This window comes from Mixophyes fleayi, chromosome 5 (genome assembly GCF_038048845.1).
Source record: "Mixophyes fleayi isolate aMixFle1 chromosome 5, aMixFle1.hap1, whole genome shotgun sequence".
In the NCBI taxonomy this organism is placed as follows: Eukaryota; Metazoa; Chordata; class Amphibia; order Anura; family Limnodynastidae; genus Mixophyes; species Mixophyes fleayi.
In genome coordinates this window covers 123,199,085-123,226,586 of record NC_134406.1, presented here as the reverse complement: position 1 = coordinate 123,226,586, position 27,502 = coordinate 123,199,085, and the positions used below count along the sequence as shown (strand labels likewise).

Genomic DNA, 27,502 nt, shown 5'->3' with positions numbered 1-27,502 from the left:
ATTTGCTTCACTGAGATCGAATGGGGCTCTCCCTTGGTTGGTGCATGGTGATGGTTCCCCTCTCACCAGCTACCAATTTTCTGTGGTGTTTAAATGCACTTTGACGGCTGTGGGTCTGAATTTTTACTTAGTTTGGCACGCATTCATTCCGCATTGGGGCTGCTACATCTGCTGTGGTGGCGGGGACGTCAGAGCCTGCCATAAAGGAACTAGGCAGGTGAAAAATGGATGTTTATAAATGTTATGTTCGACCCTCTCTTCCTTCTTGATTTTTCTGCTCTCCTGAACTTAAGCTGCTGCGGATTCACAGGGCTTCGGCTGTTTGGAAGCAGGGCACAAAGGGATTTGTCCATTTTTTTCCTCAAAAGTGGGGCCTGATTGGCTCTTGGCTCCACGAGGTTTATGGTTTTACTTTCGCTTGTGTTTCGGCTCCCCTCTTTGTTTCCTTCTTCTACTTGTGAGAATGTGTACTTCTTGTGTGGTGGACTGCTGATTCACCTGTTATGGTTGTGCATTATAAAGTCTATGGCCCATTCTGGTTCTTTTGCTGGCTTTCTTTTCTTTTTCCATTCTAGCTGCTTTTGGTATGATGTTGCTAACGTTTATGTTTGTTTTTCACTGCCTCTTACAGAACACAAGACCCCGCAACTGATCTGGGTGTTGGGACACTCGTATGTGCATTGGGCTGCATTGCATAGGGCAGCAGGGGATACATCAGCTATTCCGGGGTCGGTGGTGGTTCAGTGGATTGGTCAGAGGGGTTTAAGGTGGACAGGTTTTAGGAAGCTTTTGGTAGGCAAGTTTGCAAAACGTGGTGTGCCTCATGTGTTGGTCGTTCATCTTGGAGGAAATGACTTTGGTATAGGTATGTCTGTGGATCTGATTTTTGCAATTCAGTCTGAGTTGGCTTGAGTCCGTACCTCCTGCCCTGACCTTATTATATGCTGGTCGGATATAGTGCCTAGGTTGACTTGGCGATACTTCAAGGAAGGCAGAGTGGCTGATGAGGTACAGAAAAAGGTGATTTCTCATTTTACTCGCTCGTTAGGGGGAGTACGAATTGAGCATCCATTTATCCGTTTTCAGAATCAAGGGGGTAAATGTATCAATGTCCGGATTCTTTAACTCTGGCGAGATCGGCGTCTTCAGCGCTTAAATTTAAAGCGGCGCTGCCTTGTAAAGGGAAACTTTACAAGGCAGCGCCGCTTTAAATTTAAGCGCTGAAGACGCCGATCTCGCCGGAGTTGAAGAATCCGGACATTAATACATTTACCCCCAGGTCTTTATCGGTCTGATGATGTTCTTTTGAATGAGGAATGCATGTGTTTGTTTATAGGGGATGTTTATAGGGGCGTAGCGGAAGTTTTGTAGGTGTGGTGGCGGGCCTCGGCTCTTAAGGATCCGGGCGTGACCGGAAATCACAGTACAGTCGACGGACAGTGGTAAGGGCACATTATGGTAGCGGGCACACTTAACCAACCTTTTTTCAATGGAATGGGCTATTAGTCTTGGTCCAAGTACCTCCCGAGCGGGTTGGCTTGTGGTTGTTTCCGTTAGCCTAGAAAGGGGGAGGCTTCTGTAGTGTCCGAGGCCTTGGTCCCATTGAGGTAGATATGTGCACCTTGGGGTGAGTGGTTGTCCCCCATTTGCAGATGTCCCATGGTAAATACTGGGGCATCCTGGTTTGCCTGGCGGAAGTTGACTCTGACTGCTCTCTTTCTCCACCACCATACCTTACAATAAATTTCCTTTGCTTTCGCCACATTTAAGTTGTCTGTGTTTTATTTATGGTTATAGTTAAATGGTAAGAGTATAGGGTAAGGAAAGGTTATCAGCCATTAAGCATTTTAACGGTCAGTACATAACATTGTCATAGTAGTTCACCAAGTCATATTTTCTTGTCTCATGACATTCATCATGGCTGATTGAATGTCATGCTGAGCAATATCCTATGAGATCTAGAAAATTCATGCATACTTTTCCCAGATAATATATATCTCCCAATTAATATTTCAGATGGACAAAGATGGAACTTAAGATGCTGCTGGGAGCCAATGAGGGAGTTTATCCAGACTCAGACATTACGTAAAAAAGAAGGACAATTTGCAAAGAAAGATGAACAGGGGCATGTAGGGTCATGAGCTTAAATATAAGAGATTATAAATAAATTGACTGTTCTGAGTGGGAGCTGCTAAGGGTTCCAGCTGCCCTAGGCTAGTACACCAGTTGCCGTAGTAGGGGGCATGAGACAGTGTGTGATGAAAGTGAGGTATCCAGCACAATTAATCATTTGTGTTTTGTTTAATACATGCTGATATTGTACAGCTTCCTGCCAGAACCGACCGCTAATCTTTTGGACACTTTTACTCAGTCATGTTTTAGGGAAAAAGAAACTAAAGAATTAACATCTGGACTTAATATCATCTAGCAGGACTAATCCCTATTGTATGTCAAGTGGTTGCTCCCATTTTTCTATCAAAACATCCACGGACTCTGGGGAGCCAAAACAGTGGGTAATCTCGGGCTATGTGAATAGCAAAACTGACACAGGGCTGACATACAGACACTCCCAGAAAAATATGGGCCACCAATCTCAATAGGAACAGATTGGGGTCCTCTTCATTGGCAAGACCATTTGAAAGTTATGTCTTCTGCTGGACTGCTGGGACTCAGCATCACTACAGTAACGAGAAACACCAATACCAAGTATTACCAACACTTATTTCCCAGAAGGGTCTAGTCACTTACGTGTTCCTTTCAAAAGCAAGTATAACTTTTAGACAGACCACTGCCTTGCCTGACAGAAGGAGAAATGTCAAATTCATTCTGGCTAAATGACAATGAAAGTGCCTGGTGACCCATGCTCGTTTATGTAAAGTATTAGACTTCAGTTTTCATCGTGTCATCTGATTAGAAAGTAATTCTTGACTTTGCACTTCTTTTCAATAAATGTTAATGTATAAAGCCCAGAGGATAAGAATAAATGGCATTATACGAATCTAACAATAAACAGGATTATCTGTCAATTGGCCAATATTGAAAATATGAAAATGTCCAGGGGCAAAAATATAAAACCTGGGACTCTCAGGAACTAGTGACATTTAGCAAACTATGCAAAAATTGATTATATCTAACTTTCAAATTTTGGTGTACAAGATACAAAAGAATTTAGCAAAGTATATATGGAATAAGAAAACGGGGGTCAGGAACCTCAGATACCCTGTCCGTAACATTATTTCAGAATTGTCAATATTTATGATATCTAGAAAGCTGTCATTTTGAATTGAATGACCTCTCATAGATACTTTCACGTGTATATTACATATGCTTTAGTTGACATCTGTACTTACCAGTGAGCTTCTGCAAAGCATCAAATCCGTGCTTAAGTGCAATAATATCCAAGAATGACACAGTACCATCTTCAAATCTGAAAGAAAATGCAATAAAAGTACTTTCAACATATGACTTTTTTGTTTATTTTTTAAACTCAAACCTTTAAATCAGATGAATGATACTGATTTGGTGCAATGATAAAAAAGAGAGTAACAAATCAGATTCTAGCTATGATTTATCTAGTACATTCTTATTTTCAGAAGGTTTGATAAATCTACCCCTAAGGGTCATTTACAAAGCAGCAAAATAAGAATCCAAATTCATGGGTTTATAATCCCACTGAAGGAGCCTATTTAAGGCTTATTTGGGTGTGGCTTACAAGCCAGCCCTTGCTAGATGTAAGCCTCTATAACTGGGAGGTGAGTGCATCTGATTTAAACAGCATTTTAATGGTGTGAGAAGTGTATAGGTCAGTGTAGGACCTGCATATAATGAGATGACCTTGATGCTGAGATGCAGGCTTAAATGTATTGATCAAAATATGAACTAATACCTCATGTTTTCATTTTGCTAGATACACACTGATATGCAGTGTTAAGGATAAGCGCTGACAACAACTGTCTTTTTGTTTTATATACATATATGGGCATTGTATACATATATTGTCATGTGGATGGCAGTTGGAGAAAACTGTACATTGTCTCAGCTCTTTGCCAAAGCTCCCACTTTTTTTATTCTCACAAATATAAAGCATTGGATAGTTCTGAATACTGGCAAACGTCACAGCAGTTCCGAGGATTGACTTCATAAAGACAACAAGGCTGTTTTAGGATCTACTGAACTACCATCTCTGTTCAGTTGTGCGACCCACGGAGCTCAATTGTCATTGTGGTTTCAACATCTGTAGAGCTGCCCACTGAGCTCAGTTGTGATTGCTGGTGCCACCTCTGTTTGTCTGTTGGACCCTCTGAACTCAACTGTCAGTATCCTGGATTTCATCATGTCAGAGCTACAGATACTGCCTACTACATTCACCCCTGCCAGGGGGTATCTTTCCCCTCTTTCATTGCTCTGCACATTTTGATTAATTGTTCCTTGTTACCCCAGCTAATACACATTCATTCACATCTCTCCACCATGCACCTACTCAATTTGCACTCTCTCCTATTCACTGTCACCACACTTCTCTTCAAACTCCTCTTCTTTCTTCATCATGCTATTTCTACTTCGCCTATTATGATTTCCCCTTCACTATTTCCCTCCTCACTAGTCTGAACACATGAACTGTTTGTCTCTTGCACCTGCCACACTCACCAGTCTTTATAAATAGAAATAAACCTCATACCCACAAATCCTCCTCACATGTCCTCACCCTGCTCCTTTTCATGGCTACTGGTGACATCTCACCTAACCCTGGACCCCGTACAATACCCAAACTCTGCTCACGCTCTTCTTTTCAGCCAATGCACTTATTTTATATATTGTTTATATTTTGATATAGGAAATAGTTATTTCTGAGACCAGTGTAGAAAATTTGTTTTATTTGTTTTAACCTCGCTAAAGGAAATGCCTTATTTCAGATGTATATATCTGATACAATGAGCCTTTATTTAGAAAGTCTTTTGTGTATCGTGATGTGGGGAAATTACTTGTTTGGGGTTTGTAGCTTTCTTTTTAAATGTGTATTCTGCAGTTGTTGGAAGAAAGGTCTCATGCTAAATTCATGATAATTAGACCTTTTGATTTGCTAGTAGACTTCCTGGCTCTGAAATAAGATGCAGGAAATCACAGCAAGATTTTTAAGATATCACAGATAAGCGTAAATATTGTTAGCTTTGCAATGCATGTAGATCGATATTTGTGCAAATACATGACATCCTGATTCTGAAAATAGCTCAGACTTCAAGAGTGCTGGCTAACCCTTTGAGGCTGTGTCCAAACTGTATAAAAAGCACTGGCTTGTATTGAAAAATTGTTCTACTGATTTCATCTGACCTAAGCACTGGTACCTCCAATCAGTGTGTCTGCCAATGAACGTCATTTGCTTCTAAGACCTGCTTGAAAATATCTTCCATGCTAAAAATACTGTGACCTACAGATTAGAACCAAAGTCTAATCCGTTCTCGGCTGTTTCTGAGGCTTGGACCCAGCTTTTCCGGTACCACCGCTCTGCCTGCTACCCTGCAGCCCTGGCCAGAGGGTATCCATCCACAGCAACCCTGATCCATAGTAAGAGGTCAGGAGTACCAACCCAGGTACGCCATTAATGGGATACACTTGCAGCGTCAGTTACCCAGAAGAAACCCAGTACGGGATGCCGGTAAGGAGTCCAGTGGTGGCAGCATTGTAAGCCCCTCCTACTGCGGCAGGTGGACTTGGGACTATGAAAGGGAGTGGAGGAAAAGTAAGCCCGACCGGTTCCCAGCAGCAACAGACAGGGTGGCATAGGCGGTCCTTCCTATCACAGATTTCTGGTGGCAAGCGGCGGGATAACTGCAGGTGGCTTTCCGTGCACCAGTCAGGAGAGCCGAGTTATTCGGGAGAGGAATAACTGCAGCCAGGAGAACACACAGAGTGTCAAAGTACAGTTAAATGTCCAAGGCGGACCTTGAGATACTGTTCCAAACAAAGAAGCTAGAAATTCCTTACACAGCGACAAGGAGCGAAATGAAAAAGGCGCAGAGAGCCTGGGATGTGCAGTAAGGGTCAGCAGATGAGGAAGCTGACAGTGACCTGGAGGAGACATTAACTTCACACCTAGAGGTACCTGCAGTAACATCCCAGAGCACACCACCTGTTTCCAGCAATAGTCTCCTCCCACAGAGTGAACCAGTGATGCAAGTTCAACAGCGTGATGAGGGTAACTTTTCTGTACTAATGCAGCAGCTGGGGTCGCTGGGAGACAAAACAACTGAGGTGGAACGGTTGCTTATCATCAAGTTGTGGGGCAATCAGTCGGCACCGCCTCCTGCAGCAGCCCGTGAACAGTCATCTGTTGCCCCCGGATTTCACTTTACCAAATTTGATGACACTGTTGGAGATATTGATGGACCTTTGCAGGTGTTTGAAATGTCTTGTAGCCTCCATAACTTGCCAAAACAGGAGTGGGTAAAGAATCTGGTTCCCACGCTACAAGGTCGTGCAGTGGAAGCTTATCACGGAGTGGCCCCAGAGGACTGTGCGGACTATGACGTGGTAATACGGGCCCTCCTTAAGGGCTATGTTATTACCCCGGAGACCTACTGGCAGAAGTTTCGGGACTTGGCTAAAAGCACCCATATCAGCCATGAGGAATTTGCCAACCAGTTGCGGCAAGTGGCAATAAGATGGATTAATGGATCTGACGCCAAATCCTGGGAGGAATTAGGGGACTTAATTTGCGGAAGTGAAGGAGTAGGTACTGGACCGAAGCTCAGCAACCCTGGAAAAAGCGGCAGAGTAGGCGGATCAGTATGTGGCAGTGAGGCCACACTGGCAGAAGCGCCAGCTTAACAGCCAACCCCAAAGGACTGTACAAACAGGGGGACACCCCTCTTCTACTCACCCCCAAAAGCAAGGACCTAGCCCTTCGGTTTCTACTCGCCAGCCACCGCCCCGCCATGTCCCTGGAAATTATCAGAGACCATCGGAGCCCAGGATGGAGAGGAAGTGCTACAGCTGCAGGAAAACCGGTCATTTAAGGATGGACTGTCCCACAGCCCCAGCACCCCAGACTCGTGCCCCTAATCCGAGACCTGGGGCTCGGCTGACTTGCTTAACTGGTAAAGGTGAGCCATTAGAGACTGTTTCCACCCCTGCCAGCCCAATGGAGTGTGAGGTGTCTGAAGGTGACTCAGCAGAGAGAGTCACCTGTGTGTCCAAAAGACCCCCCAAAAACATGTGGAGAAACCTGCAGCCAGTCCAAGTGGGACCCCTGTAGGGTGAAGGACTGAGAGACTCAGGGGTCTCAATTACTGTTGTGAGTCCCCATATTATTGATCCTGCTGCAGTATTGCAGGATTGCACTGCCTAAGCTACCGTGGCAGATGGACTGGAGAAAGAAGTGCCGGTAGCAAGGGTGCATCTGGACTGGGGAGATGGCCAAGAGTTGCGAGATGTTGCCATTATGGATGGCCTCCCAACTGATGTGATTTTGGGCAACGATGTTGGGGGTGGAATTGTGACCGCATTTCTCAGCTCTATTATCTGGAGCCAAGCTGCTAAATTACAGTCTTCAGGATTTACACCTGCACAACCCAGCCCAGAGGAAACGATCACAGCTGCTAGAAAACAGCCATCACATGCAACCACAGCCTCAGCCAGTCCAGAGGAAAAGACCACATCTGCTATTTCTTCAGGAAACAGCCAGCCATTTGCATCTGGAAAGACTACGTCCCCTAGCAACGCAGAGGATGTTGTCACTTGCAAAACTGATATTGTGGGGGGTGCCCAGTGATGCTCCTGTCCCTAGCAGTATGCCAGCTCCGGCGGTGAGTATAGCTCACCACAGTGACCTCCATTTGACTGACCCCACTTTGACTGACCCTAGTCACCTCAACATAGACCCCCCAGCAGCATATCCTGACTTAGACGATAGTGAGGGCCGCAGGGAAGAGTTCAGGGCAGCGCAGCTCTCTGATCCCTCACTGGAAGGCATGAGGCGTCAGGCTGGTGACAACCTTCCAGCGATGGAGGTGGGGAGTGTGACCTTGCGTAAAGGGTTGTTGTACCGTGTAACTAGGAAGGTAAATGGGGATAGACCAGTCTGGGAACAAGTTTAACTGGTGTTACCACGGGTCTGTCGTGCGCAACTGATGTCAGCTGCCCATGAAATCCCTATGGCGGGACACCAGGGCAGAGACAGAACACTGAAGCGTCTGACACAGAACTTTTTTTGGCCTGGAATGTCGGATGACGTCTGGGCCTACTGTAAGTCCTGTGATATGTGTCAGTGTCTCGGGCACCCCAGTGCTCGTGCTCCCCTCAGGTCCTTGCCAATAATTGGGGAACCTTTTCAGCGAGTGGCTGTGGACAAAGTAGGTCCCCTGCCTCTGTCCAGTAGATTGGGGAAGAGATACATCCTCACCGTGGTGGACTACGCTACTTGGTATCCAGAGGCTGTAGCTCTGTCCTTCATAACTGCAGAAAAGTTAGCGGACGCGCTGCTAGGAGTATTTAGCAGGGTAGTGTTCCCTAGTGAGATCCTAACCGATCAAGGGACACAGTTCATGAGTGAACTGGTCCTGTGTCTCTGGGCAAAGTGCGTAGTGCAGCAACTCCGTACTACTCCCTACCACCCCCAGACTAACGGACTGTGCGAGGGGTTCAATGGCACTCTGAAGCACATGCTACAGGCATTTGTAACTTCAGAGGGGGGACTGGGAACGCTACCTGCCACACCTTCTGTTTGCTTAGCGGGAGGGACCGCAGGAGTCTACCGGTTTCTACCCCTTTAAACTACTAAATGGCCGCAGTGTCCAAAAGTTGCCATAGACATGGAATAATCTGTTTCTGAATCCAGTAGTGCAAATCCTGCACTTTTGAAAGAGGAGATTCATCAACTGGAGCAGGAGGTGTCTAAGTTACGTCGTCAGATCAGACTGAAAAAAAAGAAAAGGAACTGCGTATATAGCACAGATAGAGTGCTATACACAAAAGAAATAGAGGTAATGGAGCTGTCTCTAGCAAGCAAATTTGACCACATAAGTTCATTAGAGAAAACTTTAGATGCTGTGGTGTGTGTGACTACTTCACAGCTTGAAACATCGGTGTCTTTACCACTAAACATGCCGACTGTGATAACAGAGGACACTAATGTAAATACGTTATATGATTCTATCAGAGCTCTGGAGGGAGACGTACCAATGACAGTTGAGCAGGCAGCTGGCAGTAAGGAGGGGGGGTTGCAGGTTCAGCGACTAAAGACGCAGCTGGATCAGCTCCATGTGCCCAGACCTCTGTCGCAATGGTGGGACATCCGGTGTGCGATGAACCTGGCTGGGCAGATGGTGCAGGGGCGTGTTGTGGTGCAATGTTGATGGAGGAACCAATGGTAACGGGGAGTGGTGTGTAGTGTGCATCTGGAAAAAGCAGTGTTCCGTTAGCTGTGGGTCTCGGGACGGAGCGACTATTTCCGGTTCCTCCGATACATCACTTCCGGTTGGCAGTAATGTGTCAAAATCTAAAATAATGTCCGCGCAGTCAGCCCCAGGTAAAGAATGTTTATTAGATAAAACCACTTTGTCAGAAACACAAACAGTTATTGTAGATTCTGTTTTCGGTCCCATTAAAGTCTTGGAGAGGTCCCGTGTGGCTATAGTTGCCAAAGAAACCGCAGCCAAGAGCATGCCAAATATGTCTTCATTTAAAGGTATGGATGACAAAAATAAACAATTAATTCAAAAGAGTAATGCTGCTGAAGGTTCTGGTATTAAATTACCTGTGGTGAGATCAGCAAAGCAGGATAAGGATAAGAATGTTGTACCTCCAATTTCTACACCTACTATATCTACTTATGCTAGTGTTGTGACAGGTCAGGCAGGAGGGAGGGTAGTTGGTCCCCAACCAGTTGTGGGGTCTGGCCAACCTTTTAAAAGAAAAAATGTGGTGCAGTTAAGGTTTATGTGTAAAGATTCACCTCCACCAGCGAGACCTGAGTTTCTGGATTCTTTATTTGATAGTTTTGGGTTCAGAGCAGAAGACCTCTTTGCTTGTAAACACCCCACGGGGTCTCCAGAATACGATGTTAGCTTTCAAACATACCATGGGTTACAAGCTTTTTGGCTTAAGTGGCCGAATTGTAAAGATTCTGATCCCTGGGGTAATATTAGGGCAGTATCGATTACCAGACAAGAAAGGGTTAAAATCACTATATTAGTGAGAAATGAATCCATACCTGTTGCAGATTTGAATTTTTGGTTAAAGAGGTATGCAGATATTTAAAAATCTTTGGTAAAAATTCCGGACCCGAACCGTCATGTCTGGGGTGGCGGGTGGTCTGCCACAGTGAAACTATAGAGCACGGAGGCTGGCACTGCGCATATTCCATCCTCGGCCTTTATTGGCCAAGATCGCATTAAATTTTTCTATCCTGGCCAGCCTAGGATGTGCCATCGCTGTGGGTACATTCGTCACCTTAGCATGAACTGTACGGAGACTTAAGTTAGGTACACACTACAGAAATGTTCACCAACTTTTTATGCCGAGCGATTTTACATGCGATCGATGGTCCGATTGCTCGGTCCATGGACTGCAAACACACTAGCCTTGTTTAGGACGATAAAGGGAAGGTCGGACGTCCCTTTAGTGACTTTTTACAGCCATTTTGTCGTGAGCAATGATTTTAATTTCGTACACACTGAAGCATCATTTGCGGGTGATGTAACAAAATACCAAAGATATTAGCCTAAAGGGGCAGAGCTTTCACTATAGTTAACACCCAAAGCTGCATAAAAAGAGAAGGCAACACTGTCTCTTCATTCATTCATATAAAATAGAAGTTTAGTAACATACATAAAATTTAGAAAAACATTTAACTGCTAAAGTGCAATGCAATGAATATTCCCTAATAATAAAATCCCTTCGTATGTAATGGAATGCTCCATTCTCGGCGTGCATCATCGCTGATTGGTCCACAGCAGAAATGAACGCCCACGTCTGAGTGTATAAAATGACAGAGGAACCTGCTTGGCACCTAGGAGCGTGAGAAGATGGCGAGTGAGAAAGTGTCAGTGGGTGTTAAGGTTGAGGAGAAGGTGTCAGTGGGGGTTGCGTGTGAGGACAAGGTGTCAGTGGGGGTTGCAGCTATGGAGCTATGGAGACGGAGACAGAGTCAGAGATGGTGCTGGAAGGGCCAAAAAATGGCAAAAAAAGTTAAGGTGGGGGATGGAGATGCTCAAGAAGAGCAAAGAGCAAATACAATGAACCCAAGAGAGGTGGAGATGATGGTCAAAGTACTGGACCAGGACGACAACGACAATAAAAAAGGTCAGTAGTGTTAGCACCGCCGCGACACTCATTACCTTACTCTGGCGACCGGGGCGTCACTTCCGGATCCTGGCTGACCGTTGCCAAGGCAACGGTCGGAAGCTCTGTGCCCTGCGCTGCGTCCCGGCAACGGAGGAAGCCGGGCGCGCATGCGCAGAAGATAGTATGTTGTACTTAAACATCCTGGGGCTTGATTTAACAAGCCTGTGGGCTGATTAACGCCTGATACATTAATCAGGCAGGGGGTGTGTGTGATTCGGAGCTAGGCTCTGTTTGGTGGCCACTAGTATTTTAGGCAGTGAGGTTTGCAGCCTCACTGCCGGTTATAGTTCTGTATCCAGTCTGCTAGCCTGCTCCCTGCTTGTTCCTGTCTATTGGACCCTCTTACTGCTTACCCGTGTATGACCCTTGGCTTGAATTTGGACCCCGCTTGTGTATCTCGTGACCCTGACCTTTGGCTTGAATTCTTACCTCCCTGTCTGCTTGTGACCTCTGACCTCAGCTTATTCCTTGATACCGTTGTCTGCTGCCGGCCTCTGACCTCTGCTTGGACTCCACTCCACTGCTTGGGTTCTCCCTAGCCGGTGCACACTTCACGACCCTCTGCCAGTCTGCAGTCCAGTCTGTCCCCACCATCAGGGGCTCCAGTGAATACCTGACTGGTAGAGTAGACTCCGGGTTGTGTTGTGCCAGCTAGCGGGGTTCCTAACATTATAACCGGCCTAAACGTTTCGGAGATGAAGTTGGTATGGAAGAAAGCGGAACCAAATCGTCTCCTCTTCAAGCCCTGGCGGGTCATATTGAGACTCTCTATCAGATGATCCGGAAACTGTCCCAGCATTTGTCCTCCCCAGACGGGGTCCCCCGGACTACACTGCTCAGTTCTGGTTCAGTTGATGAACCCAAGTTAAATTTGCCGGACCGGTTCTCCGGAAATAGAGCCCTGTTCCGGAATTTTAAAGAAAGCTGCAAACTCTACTTTCGGCTGAAACCTCGGTCTTCTGGTTCAGAACAGCAGAGAGTGGGAATTGTCATCTCCCTCCTGCAGGGTGACCCCCAGTCCTGGGCTTTCACCCTACCACAGTCGAGCCCTATCATGCAATCGTTGGAAGCCTTCTTTAATGCACTAGGCCTCATTTATGATGATCCAGATCGAGTTGCCTCTGCTGAGGCTCATCTACGGGTTTTAAAGCAAGCTCAACGTTCTGCAGAAGAATACTGCGCTGATTTCCGCAGATGGTCGCTTGACTGTGAGTGGAACGACCCAGCATTATGCAGTCAGTTTCGCCTAGGACTATCAGAGGAGATAAGGATTCACTTGTGCAGTATCCTTCCCCTGACTCGTTGGAGAGCCTTATGCAACTTGCTATTAAAATTGACAGAAGAATCAAGGAGAGGAGAACAGAGAAGGAGGCATCTTCCTGCTCATCTGCAATTGTTCCCGCTCTCACGGATGTTGAGAAGCCTATGTCCTCAGGGCCGCTTCACCTATCTCCTGACGAAAGAAACAGGAGACGGTCACAAGGACTATGCCTTTATTGTGGGAAGAAAGGCCACTTCTCCTGCTCTTGCCCTTACAAACCTGAGAAAGGAGCATCTCTGGGAAAGATACACTTAGGCCTGCAAGTTGTTTCCCAAAAGAATGCTGTCCTGATTCCCGCACAAGTCACTTTTGGTGCCAGTTCCGTGGCCTTATCGGCCTTCATTGATAGTGGAGCTGCGGGCAATTTCCTTGATATCGGGTTCGCCCGCACTGCTGGTATTCCGCCTGTAAGACTCAAATCCGCTATTACCGTCTGTGGCTTAGATGGGAATCCATTGCTTGGAGGTAAGGTTGAGTGGGAGACTCCGCCTTTATACTTGAACATTGGAGCACCTCATTCAGAGTCCATAACCTTTCTTCTTATTGATTGCTCATCGGTTCCGTTGGTCCTGGGTCATCCCTGGCTTTCTCGTCACAACCCTGTTGTGGATTGGGAGAGAGGAGAAATCGTTCAGTGGAGCTCGTATTGTTCACAGTCTTGCTTGACCCTGCCTCTGCAAATCGTCCAGTCTATTCCGGAGCAACTTCCCTCACAATACCACGACTTCTGGGACGTGTTTTCCAAGAGAGCTGCGGATACTTTGCTACCTCACCGTGACTTCGACTGTGCCATCGACCTCATACCTGGCATCAAGTTACCCAAGGGACGCTTGTATTCTCTCTCGGGCCCCGAGACCAAGTCCATGCAGGATTATATTGAGGAGAATTTGGAGAAAGGCTTCATCAGGCCATCCAAATCTCCGGTAGGAGCTGGATGTTTTTTTGTGTCTAAAAAAGACGGAGGACTAAGACCCTGTATTGACTACAGAGGATTGAACCTCATCACAGTCAAAAACACCTACCCACTTCCTCTAATCTCCATATTATTCGACCAATTAAGAGGTGCAACGGTTTTCACCAAAATCGATCTTCGAGGTGCATATAACCTCATCCGGATCAGAGAAGGAGATGAGTGGAAGACGGCATTTAATACACTTTCGGGCCACTATGAATATCTGGTCATGCCGTTTTGTCTTAGTAACGCGCCTGCGGTGTTCCAAGATCTGATTAATGAGATGCTACGGGAGTTCCTGGGTCATTTCGTGGTCGTCTATTTGGACGACATCCTCATATACTCCAAATCCTTAACTGTACATCAGGGCCATGTTAGACAAGTTCTACAGAAATTGCGAGAACACCACCTCTACGCTAAAATAGAAAAATGTGAATTTGAGGTGCAGAAAGTATCTTTCTTAGGTTATGTAATCTCCTCTGAGGGATTCTCCATGGACCCAACCAAGGTCCAAGCTATCCTGGATTGGGTACAACCAAATAATCTCAAGGCGGTGCAGAGGTTCTTGGGCTTCGCCAATTACTATAGAAGATTCATTTGCGATTTTGCTGAGATTGTGGCTCCTATTGTCACCTTGACTCGCAAAGGAATGGATCCAACGAACTAGCCACCCCAGGCAATAACCGCGTTTGAGACTTTAAAGAAAGTGTTTGTATCAGCTCAGGTCCTTAGACATCCAGATTCTGAATTACCGTTTGTTCTTGAAGTTGATGCCTCCGACGTCGGTGCTGGTGCCATCTTGTCTCAAAAAGATTCCCATACTCACCGCCTACATCCGTGTGCCTACTTCTCCCGTCAGTTTTCCTCAGCAGAAGCCAACTGTGATGTGGGTAACCGGGAGCTATTGGCAATCAAATGGGCCTTTGAGGAGTGGCGACATTGGCTAGAAGGCGCTACACATCAGATCTCTGTTATAACTGATCACAAGAATCTACAATACATACAGTCGGCCAAACGCCTGAACCCCAGACAGGCTCGTTGGTCGCTGTTCTTCACCCGTTTTAACTTTGTGATTACCTACCATCCAGGTTCTAAGAATGTCCGAGCAGATGCTCTGTCCAGAAGCTTCCTGGCACATCATGTTCCAGTTACTAGTCCTGAACCCATCATTTCCACTTCCATGATCCATGCTGGGTTAACCCAAGACCTGAGCTGCACCCTGCAAAGATTTCAAAGGTTAGCTCCTGATAACACTCCGGTAGGATGCTTATTCGTTCCTGTTCATTTAAGGAAAGCAGTCCTGGCTGAGGCACATGATAGTAAGACTGCTGGACATCCTGGAATACAGAAGACTTTGGAGATCCTCTCCCGTACTGTCTGGTGGCCATCGTTGCCCGCTGATGTCAAGAGTTATGTCCTCTCTTGTGAGGGTTGTGCTAGGTGTAAGGTTCTCAGGAGTCGTCCTGTAGGTCAGTTGCTTCCATTGTCTATCCCTGCAAAACCTTGGACACACTTGTCTATGGACTTTATAGTTGACCTGCCACTCTCTGCAGGTCACAACACCATCTGGGTGGTAGTTGACTGCTTCAGCAAGATGTCACATTTTATACCACTACCCAGGCTCCCTGGTGCTTGAGATCTGGCCATTCTGTTCATCCAGCATATATTCCGGCTTCATGGACTTCCTACTGACATTGTTTCCGACCGCGGTTCCCAATTCGTGGCACAATTCTGGAAATCTTTTTGTACAGTTCTTGGGATCAAGATAAGCGTCTCGTCTGCTTACCATCCTCAGTCGAATGGGCAAACCGAAAGGGTTAACCAGTCCTTAGAACAGTTCCTACGATGTTACACCTCGGAATTTCATGATAACTGGTCTTCTCTGTTACCCTGGGCAGAATTTGCGTATAATAATTCATGTCACTCATCTACCAAAACCTCTCCATTTTACTGCAATTTTGGTTTTCACCCCAGATCTAATTCCTTATACTCTCTCAAGTCCGCTGGTATTCCGGAAATTCGTTCCACGGCCAGGGATCTCAAAGTTATCTGGAGAAAAGTACAGTCATCATTGAGACAAGCCTCATTTTTTGCTAATTTTTTTTCGGACCGCCACCGTACCACCTGCTCCCTCAAAGTGGGCCAGAAAGTGTGGCTGTCTACACGCAATATGAGGCTCAGACAGCCTTGCAAAAAACTAGGCCCTAAATTCATCGGTCCTTTCCTCATTATCAAGAAGATTAATGCTGTAGCATTCAGATTGAAAATCCCTGGTTCCTTGAGGATCCCCAACACCTTCCATTGTTCTCTGCTTAAACCTGTGTTATACCCGAATCAGTTCCAGTCTTCAAATTTTTCTGTACGGAACACAAACAAATATATCATTCATAAGATCCTCGATTCTAAGAGAGTGCAGGGGCAGGTGCACTTTCTAGTCCAATGGAGAAATCGTGGGTTGGAAGAGCGGTCGTGGATTCCACAAAGACGACTTCATGCTGCTAAACATTTTAAGGAATTTTTTAAAAAATTCCCTAAGAAACCTGGGTGTCGGGGTTCTTTGACCCCTCTTTAAGGGGGGGTACTGTGCGACACTCATTACCTTCCTCTGATGTCCCAGCCGTCGCCATGACGACCGGGGCGTCACTTCCGGATCCTGGCTGACCGTTGCCAAGGCAACGGTCGGAAGCTCTGTGCCCTGCGCTACGTCCTGGCAACGGAGGAAGCCGGGCGCGCATGTGCAGAAGATAGTATGTTGTACTTAAACATCCTGGGGCTTGATTTAACAAGCCTGTGGGCTGATTAACGCCTGATACATTAATCAGGCAGGGTGTGTGTGTGATTCAGAGCTAGGCTCTGATTGGTGGCCACTAGTATTTTAGGCAGTGAGGTTTGCAGCCTCACTGCTGGTTATAGTTCTGTATCCAGTCTGCTAGCCTGCTCCCTGCTTGTTCCTGTCTATTGGACCCTGTTACTGCTTACCCGTGTATGACCCTTGGCTTGAATTTGGACCCCGCTTGTGTATCTCGTGACCCTGACCTTTGGCTTGAATTCTTACCTCCCTGTCTGCTTGTGACCTCTGACCTCAGCTTATTCCCTGATACCGTTGTCTGCTGCCGGCCTCTGACCTCTGCTTGGACTCCACTCCGCTGCTTGGGTTCTCCCTAGCCGGTGCACACTTCATGACCCTCTGCCAGTCTGCAGCCCAGTCTGTCCCCACCATCAGGGGCTCCAGTGAATACCTGACTGGTAGAGTAGACTCCGGGTTGTGTTGTGCTGGCTAGCGGGGTTCCTAACAAGTAGCACATGTAGTGTACCTGCTTGAAGGACTTTATTTCATTGTAGTGTCACATAAAGCAATGTAAACGCCTAATTTGTAAACTAATTTTTTTATGTCAGAACGAAGAATTAACGGTGAGAAGGCCTGTTTAGATACCACTGATACCACTAATGTTACACCTGTTAGCAAACAAGGAAAAATTGGAAAATATATAAAAGAAGTTCGACACAAAGGTATTTCAGTGAACATGTGTAGATAGCTAAATGCTTTGGCAACATACCTGTACCAATATAATAACCAAAATGGTGGCTGTTTTCCAGAATGTATGGAGGTTAAGCCGGCTATTATTGCGATTTCGCCACAGGGACCAAAACATAAACTGATCTTGAGCAGTGTACAAGGTGAGAAAATGAGAGTGTTTCTGTCGTTAAATATAAATTACAGATATAGAAGTTAAATGGTAAACATTTTTTTATTTCCTTGTTTCGTAGATAAAGAAATCAAAGGGAATAGAAACCCAAGCGACATCAAGACCTGTTCTGCCACAAACCAGTAGCACCTTTAAAATACTAAATACTAAAAATAATACTCTGCAGTACTCTGGGCTCTGATTGGCATGGGCGCGCTCACGTCTCATGCGGATCTTTCAGACAGCTGTGTGTGTAAAAAATTTTGTACTTTTTTTTCCTGCAATAAAAATGTTGCATGAACACTGTATGGTTTATTCTGGGTATTTCACAAACATAAGTTAATAAAGGTTAATATAACTTTAATAGTTTATGGAGGTTAAAGTTTATAAAGGGTAAATATGAATACATTGCCAACATAGACGCAAAGGGTAATAACACACGTGCTTTATACAAGTGTAATGGTGTGCAGCCAGACAGGTGCAATATACATCTACACAAAACAGATATCAAAAATTTACATACACACGCCCCCCAGGTCGAGGAAGTATCGGAGGATTGTCGTCGATCGAACGGAAGTTTATACACACTACACAACGGAAAGGAGATTGGATCGAAAATATTAAATGGTACGACCAACCAAATGAGGCGACAATCGTCCATTTGGGCAGACTTTCGACCATCGTGTCACTACACACACTGACCCGACTTTTGAACGAGCGGTTGTATGTCGGCTGATTGAGCCGATTATTGGACGAAAACCATGTAGTGTGTACCTAGCTTAAGTGTGACCATTGTGGGCATCTGTGTGGTTTGGAAGGCCACCCTTTTAGCCAGTGTCCCCAGGCTTTCCATAATGAGGTCTCGGACAGTGAACTGGTTTGGGTTGCGGAGCAGGTTGAGATGGTGATAGATAGATCGATCTGAAGCACCTGGTCCTGTGCTTTCTATGCCTAATCCGGTTCCATTGGTAAATCAGCAACCTAAGGTGCAGGAGGGGGAACAGTTTGTTGTGCAATAAAAGAGGTGGAAGAAAAAAAGCACAGGTAGGGCTGCTAGGGAGGAGCTGGTACTGGCTAACAGGTTCTTCGTATTCTCCAGTGATGAACAATCAGAAGGGGAGGTCATTAGGGAAAAAGATGGTAGATTAGTTCTGAAACCCAAGATAAACAAACGTAAAAAGAAGCAAAAGTCCATAGTCCCTTGTGATACAAAAGTCTTTTATATTAAACCAAAGGATAAGAGAAAGAACAGAGTGGTGGATTCAGTAAACCAGGGAGAGATCTACTTAAAGCATTGACAGACCCCAAAGCTAGAATTAGCTTTGTTTAATAATACTGGTCCCTATTCCCTTCCTCTTTGTTCACCTGCCCTTGAATCCACTAGTTCCCAGAGTCCCATTTCTTCTAAGGTTGACCCTAGTTTGTTAGTTCCTACAGTGGAAGTCCCTTTGGCCCCTCCATTCCCTTGGTTCCCCCTCTCCCGGATCCTGGAACTTCTCAAATGTCTCCATCTATGTTCGGTACTAACCTGGTTTCTGTAAAAATCAAGTTGGGAGTGGGTAATAATGTGGTACCAGGGGTTGGTTATGGCTCCTGTGGGTGAGTTGGTGGGTGAAGGGGAGGATGTTGTTAGAAATGATAACATTCCACCTTGGGTAAGTGTGAAAAGATGGGGTTCCTCAGACGAGGATTCCAAACACGTAAAGAAGAAGTAAGCAGGGTCCTACTTTCTATAACTCAGAAGGATGGCTTCCCAACCTATAAAGTTTGCCACCATTAATGTGGCATCTGTATTGTCCAAACGTGCTCGCTACATGGCCTTTTTCAGCACGGTTGAGGCTGATTTTTTATTTTTGCAAGAGACCAGAATAGGTCGCTTAGCTGACCTGCATGAGGCTAAGAGACAGTGGAGGAAGTGTCTTTTCCGGGAGATAAAGCCATATCTTTTTTTGGCACAGCAGATAGTCTTTGGTGGTGACTTTAACACTATTATTAGGACCAAAGACAGGGAAGTTCAAGGACTTCTCTGGGCTATGACTCCATTTTTCTAGTTAGTATGACGAGGCAGGCGGGTCTGGTGGATGTGCATATTCAACATTCTCCAGACCTCACGGGTTCCACTTATTATAGAGGTAGCTGGAGGTCTAGGATAGATAGGTTTTTTGTTAAGGAGAGCTCGAAAACTTTGGTTCCAGAGCTAAAGCTGGTAAAGTTCTCTGATCACGTTTACCTTAGTGTATCCTTGAATGCTTCAGGGACTCTTCAGAAAGGTAGGGGCCTTTGGTGCCTGAACTCTAAGCTCCTAGAGGAAGAGGTGATAAGACAGTCCTTTAGGGACTTCTTTGAATCCCAAGAGACACTTTTGGAGGCAGGTTGGAGTAGGTCAGAGTGGTGGGAGCTATTTAAAAAGAGGACCCAAGGTTTCTTGCATGACCTGGTAGCTAGAAACAACTTGCTAAGAGAAAATACCTATTCGGCATTGAGAAGGAAACTTGGATTCCTGATTTCTGAAAAGGAAGATGGTGCGGAAATCTCCCGAGTGAAGGCTCAGATGAGAGAGGTGCAACATGAATGTTTTCTTCCTTGGTTCTGGAGAGGGACTACGGGAAGAACCACTCGCCCAACCCTTGCCTGAACTGTTGGAAGTCGGTAGATATGATAGAGGTAAGGGGCCTGTACGATGCGGACGGTGTTCTCAGGGAGGATAAGGAGGGCATCCTTGGTGTTGTGCAGTCTTTCTACTCTGATCTCGTCTGAGAAATCACTAGACAGAGAGAAGATGGACCATTTCCTGAGGGAGACACCTGGTCTTGAGGATCTCAGCAGTTTGCTTGAGTCTTTGGGCAGTGAGATAATGGTGGATGAAGTCAGAATGGCCACAGACGAGTTGTCTGAAAGGAAATCTCCAGGCCCGGATGGCTTAACCTCTGAGTTCTTTAAGATCTTTGTGGACATTCTGGCTCCACGCCTTGTGGAGGTTTTTAATGAAACCCTGGAGAGAGGCTTAATACCTCCCTCCATGAGGGTTTCCGCACTTATTTTGCTGTCCAAAGGGAACGTTCAGTCGCGTATTGAGAACTGGCGCCCCATAATCCTTCTCAATACCGACAGAAAGATTTTGGCAAAGGTGCTTTTTAATAGATTAATGCAGATCTCCGGTCAAATGCTTTCCCCCCTCACAGCATTGCACTGTGAAAGGACGAAGTACCTTCAGTGCTGTCCTGGGGGTCCGGGAGGCCATTGAGCGGTGTCAGGCTGAGAAGTGGAGAAAGTATCTTTTAGCTCTGAATCAGTCAAAGGCCTTTGACAGGGTGGATCATGAGTACCTGTGGGCTCTACTTCTGAGGTATGGTCTTCCAGTGCGGGTGGTGAATTGGATTCATACTATTTACAAACAGGCCGAGAGCTTCCCTCTTGTAAATGATTGGGTAGGTCCATCCTTTGTGGTAAACTCTGGAGTAAGGCAGAGTTTTCCCCTGAGCCCCCTCTTGTATGTGTTTGCAATAGATCCTTTCATTCAAAGGATTGAAGGCGGCTTGATAAGAGGGGCGCTGTTGGGTCCGGAGTGTCCTTTGAAGGTGGTGGCCTATGCAGACGATGTCACTGTTGTCTTGTCGAGTCCTGCGGAAGCAATATAGGTAGCAACTCTGGTCTGCAGGTACTCCGAAGCCAGTGGCTCGAAAGTAAACCAGGAAAAGAGTTTTCTGGATAGGGGAGGAAGGTTGTCAGTTCGACCTTCTGGACAGCCTTCCCCGGGCCAGTAGCAAGATCAAAATTTTAGGAATTTAATTCGGACCTGGTGATTATGTCAAGCAAAACTGGGAGATAAAACTGGAGGAAGCTTCTTGGAAAGTGGAGAGCTGGAGGAGGTGGAAGCTTTCTCTTAGGGAAAGAGTAGACCTTGTGAAGACCTACCTAATCCCGGAGTTTCTGTACATTAGCTATGTGTGCCTTTTGCCACAGTCTTTATGGTTTAGGGTTTATGCAATTTTCTTCCTTTTACTTTGGGGGAATAGGCTGAACGTAATCAAGCGAACTGTGACCTACAGATCGAGGAGGAATGGTGGCCTGGGTATGGTTAACTCAGTACTGTTATTTCTAACAACTTTTTTAGTTGTTAGACTGGACAACTAAAAGTAATTGAGTGGACACCCGCTTGTGAGTTGGCATTTCAGTCGTTAAAGCAAGCCCTTGTTCGTGCTCCAGTACTTTTGGCGCCTAAATATGACAAGGACTTTATTGTGCAAACTGCCGCATCGCAGTATGGACTGGGAGCAGTACTTAGCCAGGTGGGGCCAGATGGGCAGGAGCACCCTGTGGCCTATTTGAGCAGAAAACTGCTAAACCGGGAGGTGGGGTAAGCCACAATTGAGAAGGAATATTTGGCCATTGTGTGGGCAGTGAAAAAACTTCAACCTGATTTGTATGGACGACATTTTAAAAGTGGTGACTGATCATAATCCTTTAAAGTGGCTACGACACACCTCAGGGGAAAATGGCCATTTTTTGCGCTAGAGCCTTATTTTTGATATTGTATATATTTTGATATAGGAAATAGTTATTTCTGAGACCAGGGTAGAAAATTATTTTTTTCTGTTTTAACCTTGCTAAAGATAATGCCTTATTTTTGATTGTATCTGATACAATGAGCCTTTATTTAGAAAGTCTTTTGTGTAGTGTGGTGTAGGGAAATTACTTGTTTGGGGTTTGTACCTTTCTTTTGAAATATGTATTCTGCAACTGTTGGAAGAAAGGACTCATGCTAAATTCATGTTAATTAGACCTTTTGACTTGCTAGTAGATTTCCTGGCTCTGAAATTAGATGCAAGAAATCACAGCAAGGTTTTTAGGATATCATAGATAAGCGTAAATATTGTTAGCTCTGCAATGCATGTAAATCCATGTTTGTGTAAACACATGGTATCCTGATTCTAAAAATAGCTCAGACTTCAAGGGGGCTGGCTTACCCTTTGAGGCTGTGTCCAAACTGTATAAAAAGCACTGGCTTGTATTAAAAAATTGTTCTTTTGATTTCATCTGACCTTAGCACTGGTACCTCCAATCAGTGTGACTTAAATAAACATCACTTGCTCAAAGACCTGCTTGAGAACATCTACCATGCTGAAAATCCTGTGACCTACAGATTAGACCCAAAATCAAATCCGTTCTCGGCTGTTTCTGAGGTTTGGACCCAGCTTTTCCGGTACCACCGCTCTGCCTGCTACCCTGCAGCCCTGGTCAGTGTGATAGGCCAAGGGAAGATCTATCCACAGCAACCCTGATCCATAGTAAGAGGTCAGGAGTACCAGCCCAGTTACGCCAGTAATGGGGTACACTCGCAGCATCAGTTACCCAGAAGAAACCCGGTACTGAATGCCGGTAAGGAGTCTAGTGGAAGCAGCATTTGTAAGCCCCTCCTACTGCGGCAAGAGGGTGATAACGAAATGGAATGGTGTCAAAGTAAGCCCAGCCAGTTGCCAGCAGCAACAGACATAGGCGGTCCATCCTGTCACATTGGTCTTTACCAGTGGACCTCATATTCCACCCATTGTGATGGACACTCCCTTGACCTTGTCTCCTCCTGCTACTACTCCATCTCTAGTTTTACCAACTTAGCATTACAACTTTCCAACCACAACCTCCTTTCCTTCATCCTCTCCTTACCTCATACCCTCCCCCCTGCACCCACATCCACATGTACACTTCTCATCTTCACTAAAACAACTATTGTCTGCATTGTCCTGCCCTAATCAGGCCACCTCTTTCTGTAACAAAACACTCAGGTCAGCCCTAGACAATGCAGCTTCATCTACCACATAGTCTCCGATGATCCAAATGCCAACCGTGGCACACCAAACAGACCAGTTACCTGCAAAAGTGCTCCTGCACTGCAGAGCACCACTGGTGGAAATATTGTTCCTATACCTATTTCCTCCACTATTAATTCATCCTTTCATCTTACAGCATTGCCCTTTCAATTTCCAAACAAACATTCTTCAAATCTCTAATATCCACCCAGTCTTCCAAAACACGTCACCGCTTTGCCACCTTCAACTGACTTTCCTGCCTACCTGCACCTCTTCCTTCTTCCTCCCTCACAGCCCATGATTTTGACACCTACTTCAAATAAAAAAATAAATTGTACTAATCGACAGGATATTTCTTCATGTCAAATTTCTCCACACCACCCATTCTAACCCACCTTCACCTACACTCCCAAATACACCCTTAATTCAATCTCTCCAGTAACTAAAGACAAAGTAACATAAAATAGAAACACAGACTCTACACTCATCTCATCATCACAAGCTACAACCCACCCCTTGGCCCTAATCTCGCCCAACTTCTCCACTCCCTCTCTTCCACTGTATTCACACCTCTAACTCACCACTTCAACCTGTCTCTCTCTCCACTGACACATTTACATCCTCCTTTAAACATGCGATTATCTCAGCAATTCTAAAGAAACCATCTCTTGATCCAGCCTCTCTCTCCGACTACTGCCCTATTTCTCTCCTCCCTTTTGCCTCTAAACTACTTGAGTAATTAGTGTACAAACGCCTGCCTCACTTACTGCCCTCTAGCTCCATTCCGACTCTCTGCAATCAGGCTTCTGTCCCCAACATTCCACTGAAACTGCTCTCACAAAAGTGATTAATGATCTACTTACAGCAAAGTCTAAGGGTCCTTTCTCCGTACTCATTCTCCTGGACCTCTCTGCTGCTTTTGACACTGTTGATCACCTTCTTCTCCCACACATCCTTCACACCATTGGCCTTCATGACACAGTTCTATCCCGGTTCACTTCCTACTTATTGAACAGCTTATTTACCGTTTCTACATCTGATACATCCTCTTCTCCACTCCCACTATCTCTTGGTTCCCCACAAGGCTCTGTTCTTGGCCCTTTACTTTTTTCATTGGACACCTGTTCTCTTGGGGCACTAATTCACTTATTCGGCCTCCAGTACTACCTCTACGCTGATGACACTCAAATGTTTATCTCTTCCCCAGACCTATATTTTGGTGTAATTTACATGTCAGCGCTTGTTAGATGTATGCCCCTACACCTGGGAGGTGAGTCCATCTGATTTAAACAACATTTTAATGGTGTTTGAAACATCATCATCATAAGCTATTTATATAGCGCCACTAATTCTGCAGCGCTGTACAGAGAACTCACTCACATCAGTCCCTGCCCCATTGGAGCTTACACTCTAAATTCCCTAACACACACACAGACAGACAAAGACTAGGGTCAATTTGATAGCAGCCAATTAACCTACTAGTATGTTTTTGGAACATGTAGGTCAGTGTAGAAACTGCAAACAATGAGGTGTCCTTGACGCTGGGATGCAAGCTTGAATGTTTTGATCAAAATATAAACTAATACCTCATGTTTTCATTTTGCTAGATACACACAGATATGTAGTGTTAAGGATAAGCACTGATAAGACAATAACTGTCTTATTACCTTTGGGTAGTGTTCATATACAACCACTCAATGAGAATGAGAACAAGAATGAAAACATCATATCAAATTCCTACATAAAATCAAAATTTTTTTAAGCTTTAATATTTTTTACTTAACAAAATCAAGAGAGAGTAAGCACATTGGAGATGTCTTTATTACATGTGTCATATTTGTAAATACTTTCCCATATAAACTGCACCTGTTTGTCCCAGACATGGGAATCCCAATGGATATACTGGTTAGGAGAATGGTTGTAGATTTACTGAAAAACAAATAAATAGCGGATTTCAAGTGGGCAGTATCTCTTGAATTGCCACATTTTATTTCTGCTCTTGTGCTGAGAATGATTATTATCAGTGTCTATTTGACTCACCGGATACCCTACACCCCCAAGAAACACGAATCTTCAAAGAGTACAGTATTGGTTTTGACACAGACATTATTTTCTTGGAAACCTAGCACGTGTTCTCGTGCTAATTATATATGAATGTATTGTGTGCGTGTGTGGGGGCCAGTATATGAATGTATTGTGTGTGTGTGTGTGTGTGTGTGTGTGTGTGTGAGGGGCCAGTATATGAACGTATTGGGGGGGGCAGTATATGAATATATTGTGTGTGTGTGGGTGTGCAGTATATGAATATATTGTGTGTGAGTGGGGGGCCAGTATAGGAGTGTAGTGTGTGTGTGTGAGGGGGCCAGTTTAGGAGTGTAGTGTGTGTGAGGGGGCCAGTATAGGAGTGTAGTGTGTGTGTGAGGGGGCCAGTATAGAAGTGTAGTGTGTGTGAGGAAGGATATTAATTTAATCTTTAATAGTGTGATTATGAATTATTTAATTCCCGGGATTGTTGTGGGAAATGGTTATATTTGTTAAACGTAAATGCTATTTAAATTATTGCTGGGGCTGTTTGGAGGGAGGGAAGTAGGTCTATTAAATGTATATGCTATTAATTTAATGGTGTGGCTAGTTGGAGGAAAACAGATATATTTATCAAATGTGAATACTATTATTTTAATGTTGGGGCTGGAGGGCGGCCTAATTATAAAAAAATATAAAATGGGGGTGTTATTTTGATTTAACATCGGGGCTGGTTGGAGTTTTCTAAATTTCATGCACCCATTTTTTTTCCCCAAATAGGGTCCCCAACATTCCAGGATCCAGACAAGCAGCAATTGATCTAAAGACACAGGTGGTGGAAGTGACAAGAACAGGTAGGAGAGAGCAGGACAGTCTACCAACTGTCCTGAATCTGGTGGGGCAGTCTCAAATTTGGGTGACTCTCCCTTAGTCAGTATTTGGTCTGACTGGAAGGACAGTTGGGAGGTATGTCTTGCTTCACACTTATCCGTGAAGGCAGAGCTGTGTGCACCTAACAGTAGTGCACACAGTATTGCCTGTGCATTTGTCTAAAATGATAACCATGTTACATCATAAGGGCCCACTGTCTAAAGTACCCCGCCCCCCCCAGAGTCTTAATCCAGCTCTGGGCCATGGTGTCAGATTGATACCTAGTGCTCTGCTACTCCTCTCAGTAGCACCCCTCATATTTGTTTTAGGTTAACCCTAAAACAAATAATAACCCTATTAGTATATTGTGTGTAGCAAAAACAAGCCCTTTTGCTGGCAAAAACATCAGTGGGTATATTTACTAATCTGTGGGTTTTAAAAAGTGGAGATGTTGCCTATATGCAAAAAGCCCTTTTACTTTAAAAACCTGGGGGTATATTTACTAAACTACAGGTTTGAAGATGTTGCCTTTAGCAACTAATCAGTTTCTAGTTATCATTTATTTAGTACATTCTACAAAATGACAACTAGAATCTGATTGGTGAGAAAGTGAGGTTTGTTTTTTGTTGCATTATTTGTTTTCATTATTTAAGATTTATCATTTCAAATAAAGTATCGTTGGGTTAAGCAACACTAAAATAGCCTCTTTTTATATTGAAAAATATATATTGTACCGAAAACCACCATTTAAGGATGGGCCGCTACTTATGGGCCAGTGCTATGTGCTTTCACCGCAGATGTCACTCACCGGACCGTGAGTGCCTCTGCTCTTGTGCCTGGTTCTCTCTCCTTCCTGCCGGCGCCTGTCCTGAGCCACGGCCGTCCGCCATCTTGATAGGACTGCGCATGTGCAGGATCCCTGAACTCTTATGACCTTGCTTTTAACTTAATTGGTGGATCAATCACCTCTCCCTATTTAAGGCACCTGTGGCCTTTGTATCGTTGCCTGATCTTGATTCTCACTCCCTGTGAGTCTCTGAAGGTGTTTCCTGTGTCCTGCTCGTGTCTTCAGTTTCCTGCTGGATTACCTGCTCTGCTCATCGGCGGTTCCCATACCCGCTACAGACTCCTAGGTCTCCTGCTCGTGTCTTCTGTTTCCTGCTGGATTACCTGCTCTGCTCATCGGCGGTTCCCATACCCGCTACAGACTCCTAGCTCTTCTGCTCGTGTCTTCTGCTTCCTGCTGGATTACCTGCTCTACTCACCGGCGGTTCCCATACCCGCTACAGCCTCCCAGCTCTCCTGCTGTGTCTTTACCGGGACAAGCTTCTCTACTCAGCGGTGGTATGCATACTTGTTATAGACTATTAGCTGTTAACCTGCATATCTGCTTTGGACAAGTCTCTCTACTCCGCAGCGGTATACATACCTGCTATAGACTATTAGCTGTTACCCTGCATATCTGTTTGGACAAGCTTCTCTGCTCTCCAGATGTATACATACA

General features: G+C 45.2%; 1 protein-coding gene across 3 annotated transcripts in view; it reads right to left on the bottom strand.

Moving 5' to 3' along the window:
- The window catches only part of MOCOS (molybdenum cofactor sulfurase), a 720,810-nt gene that overhangs the window by 385,556 nt on the left and 307,752 nt on the right, over window positions 1–27,502 (bottom strand). For all 3 annotated transcript variants that reach the window (XM_075212790.1, XM_075212791.1, XM_075212792.1), the window contains exon 5: window positions 3,351–3,427. In XM_075212790.1, the coding sequence (XP_075068891.1) occupies window positions 3,351–3,427 (77 nt within the window). The remainder of the gene's footprint in view (window positions 1–3,350; window positions 3,428–27,502) is intronic.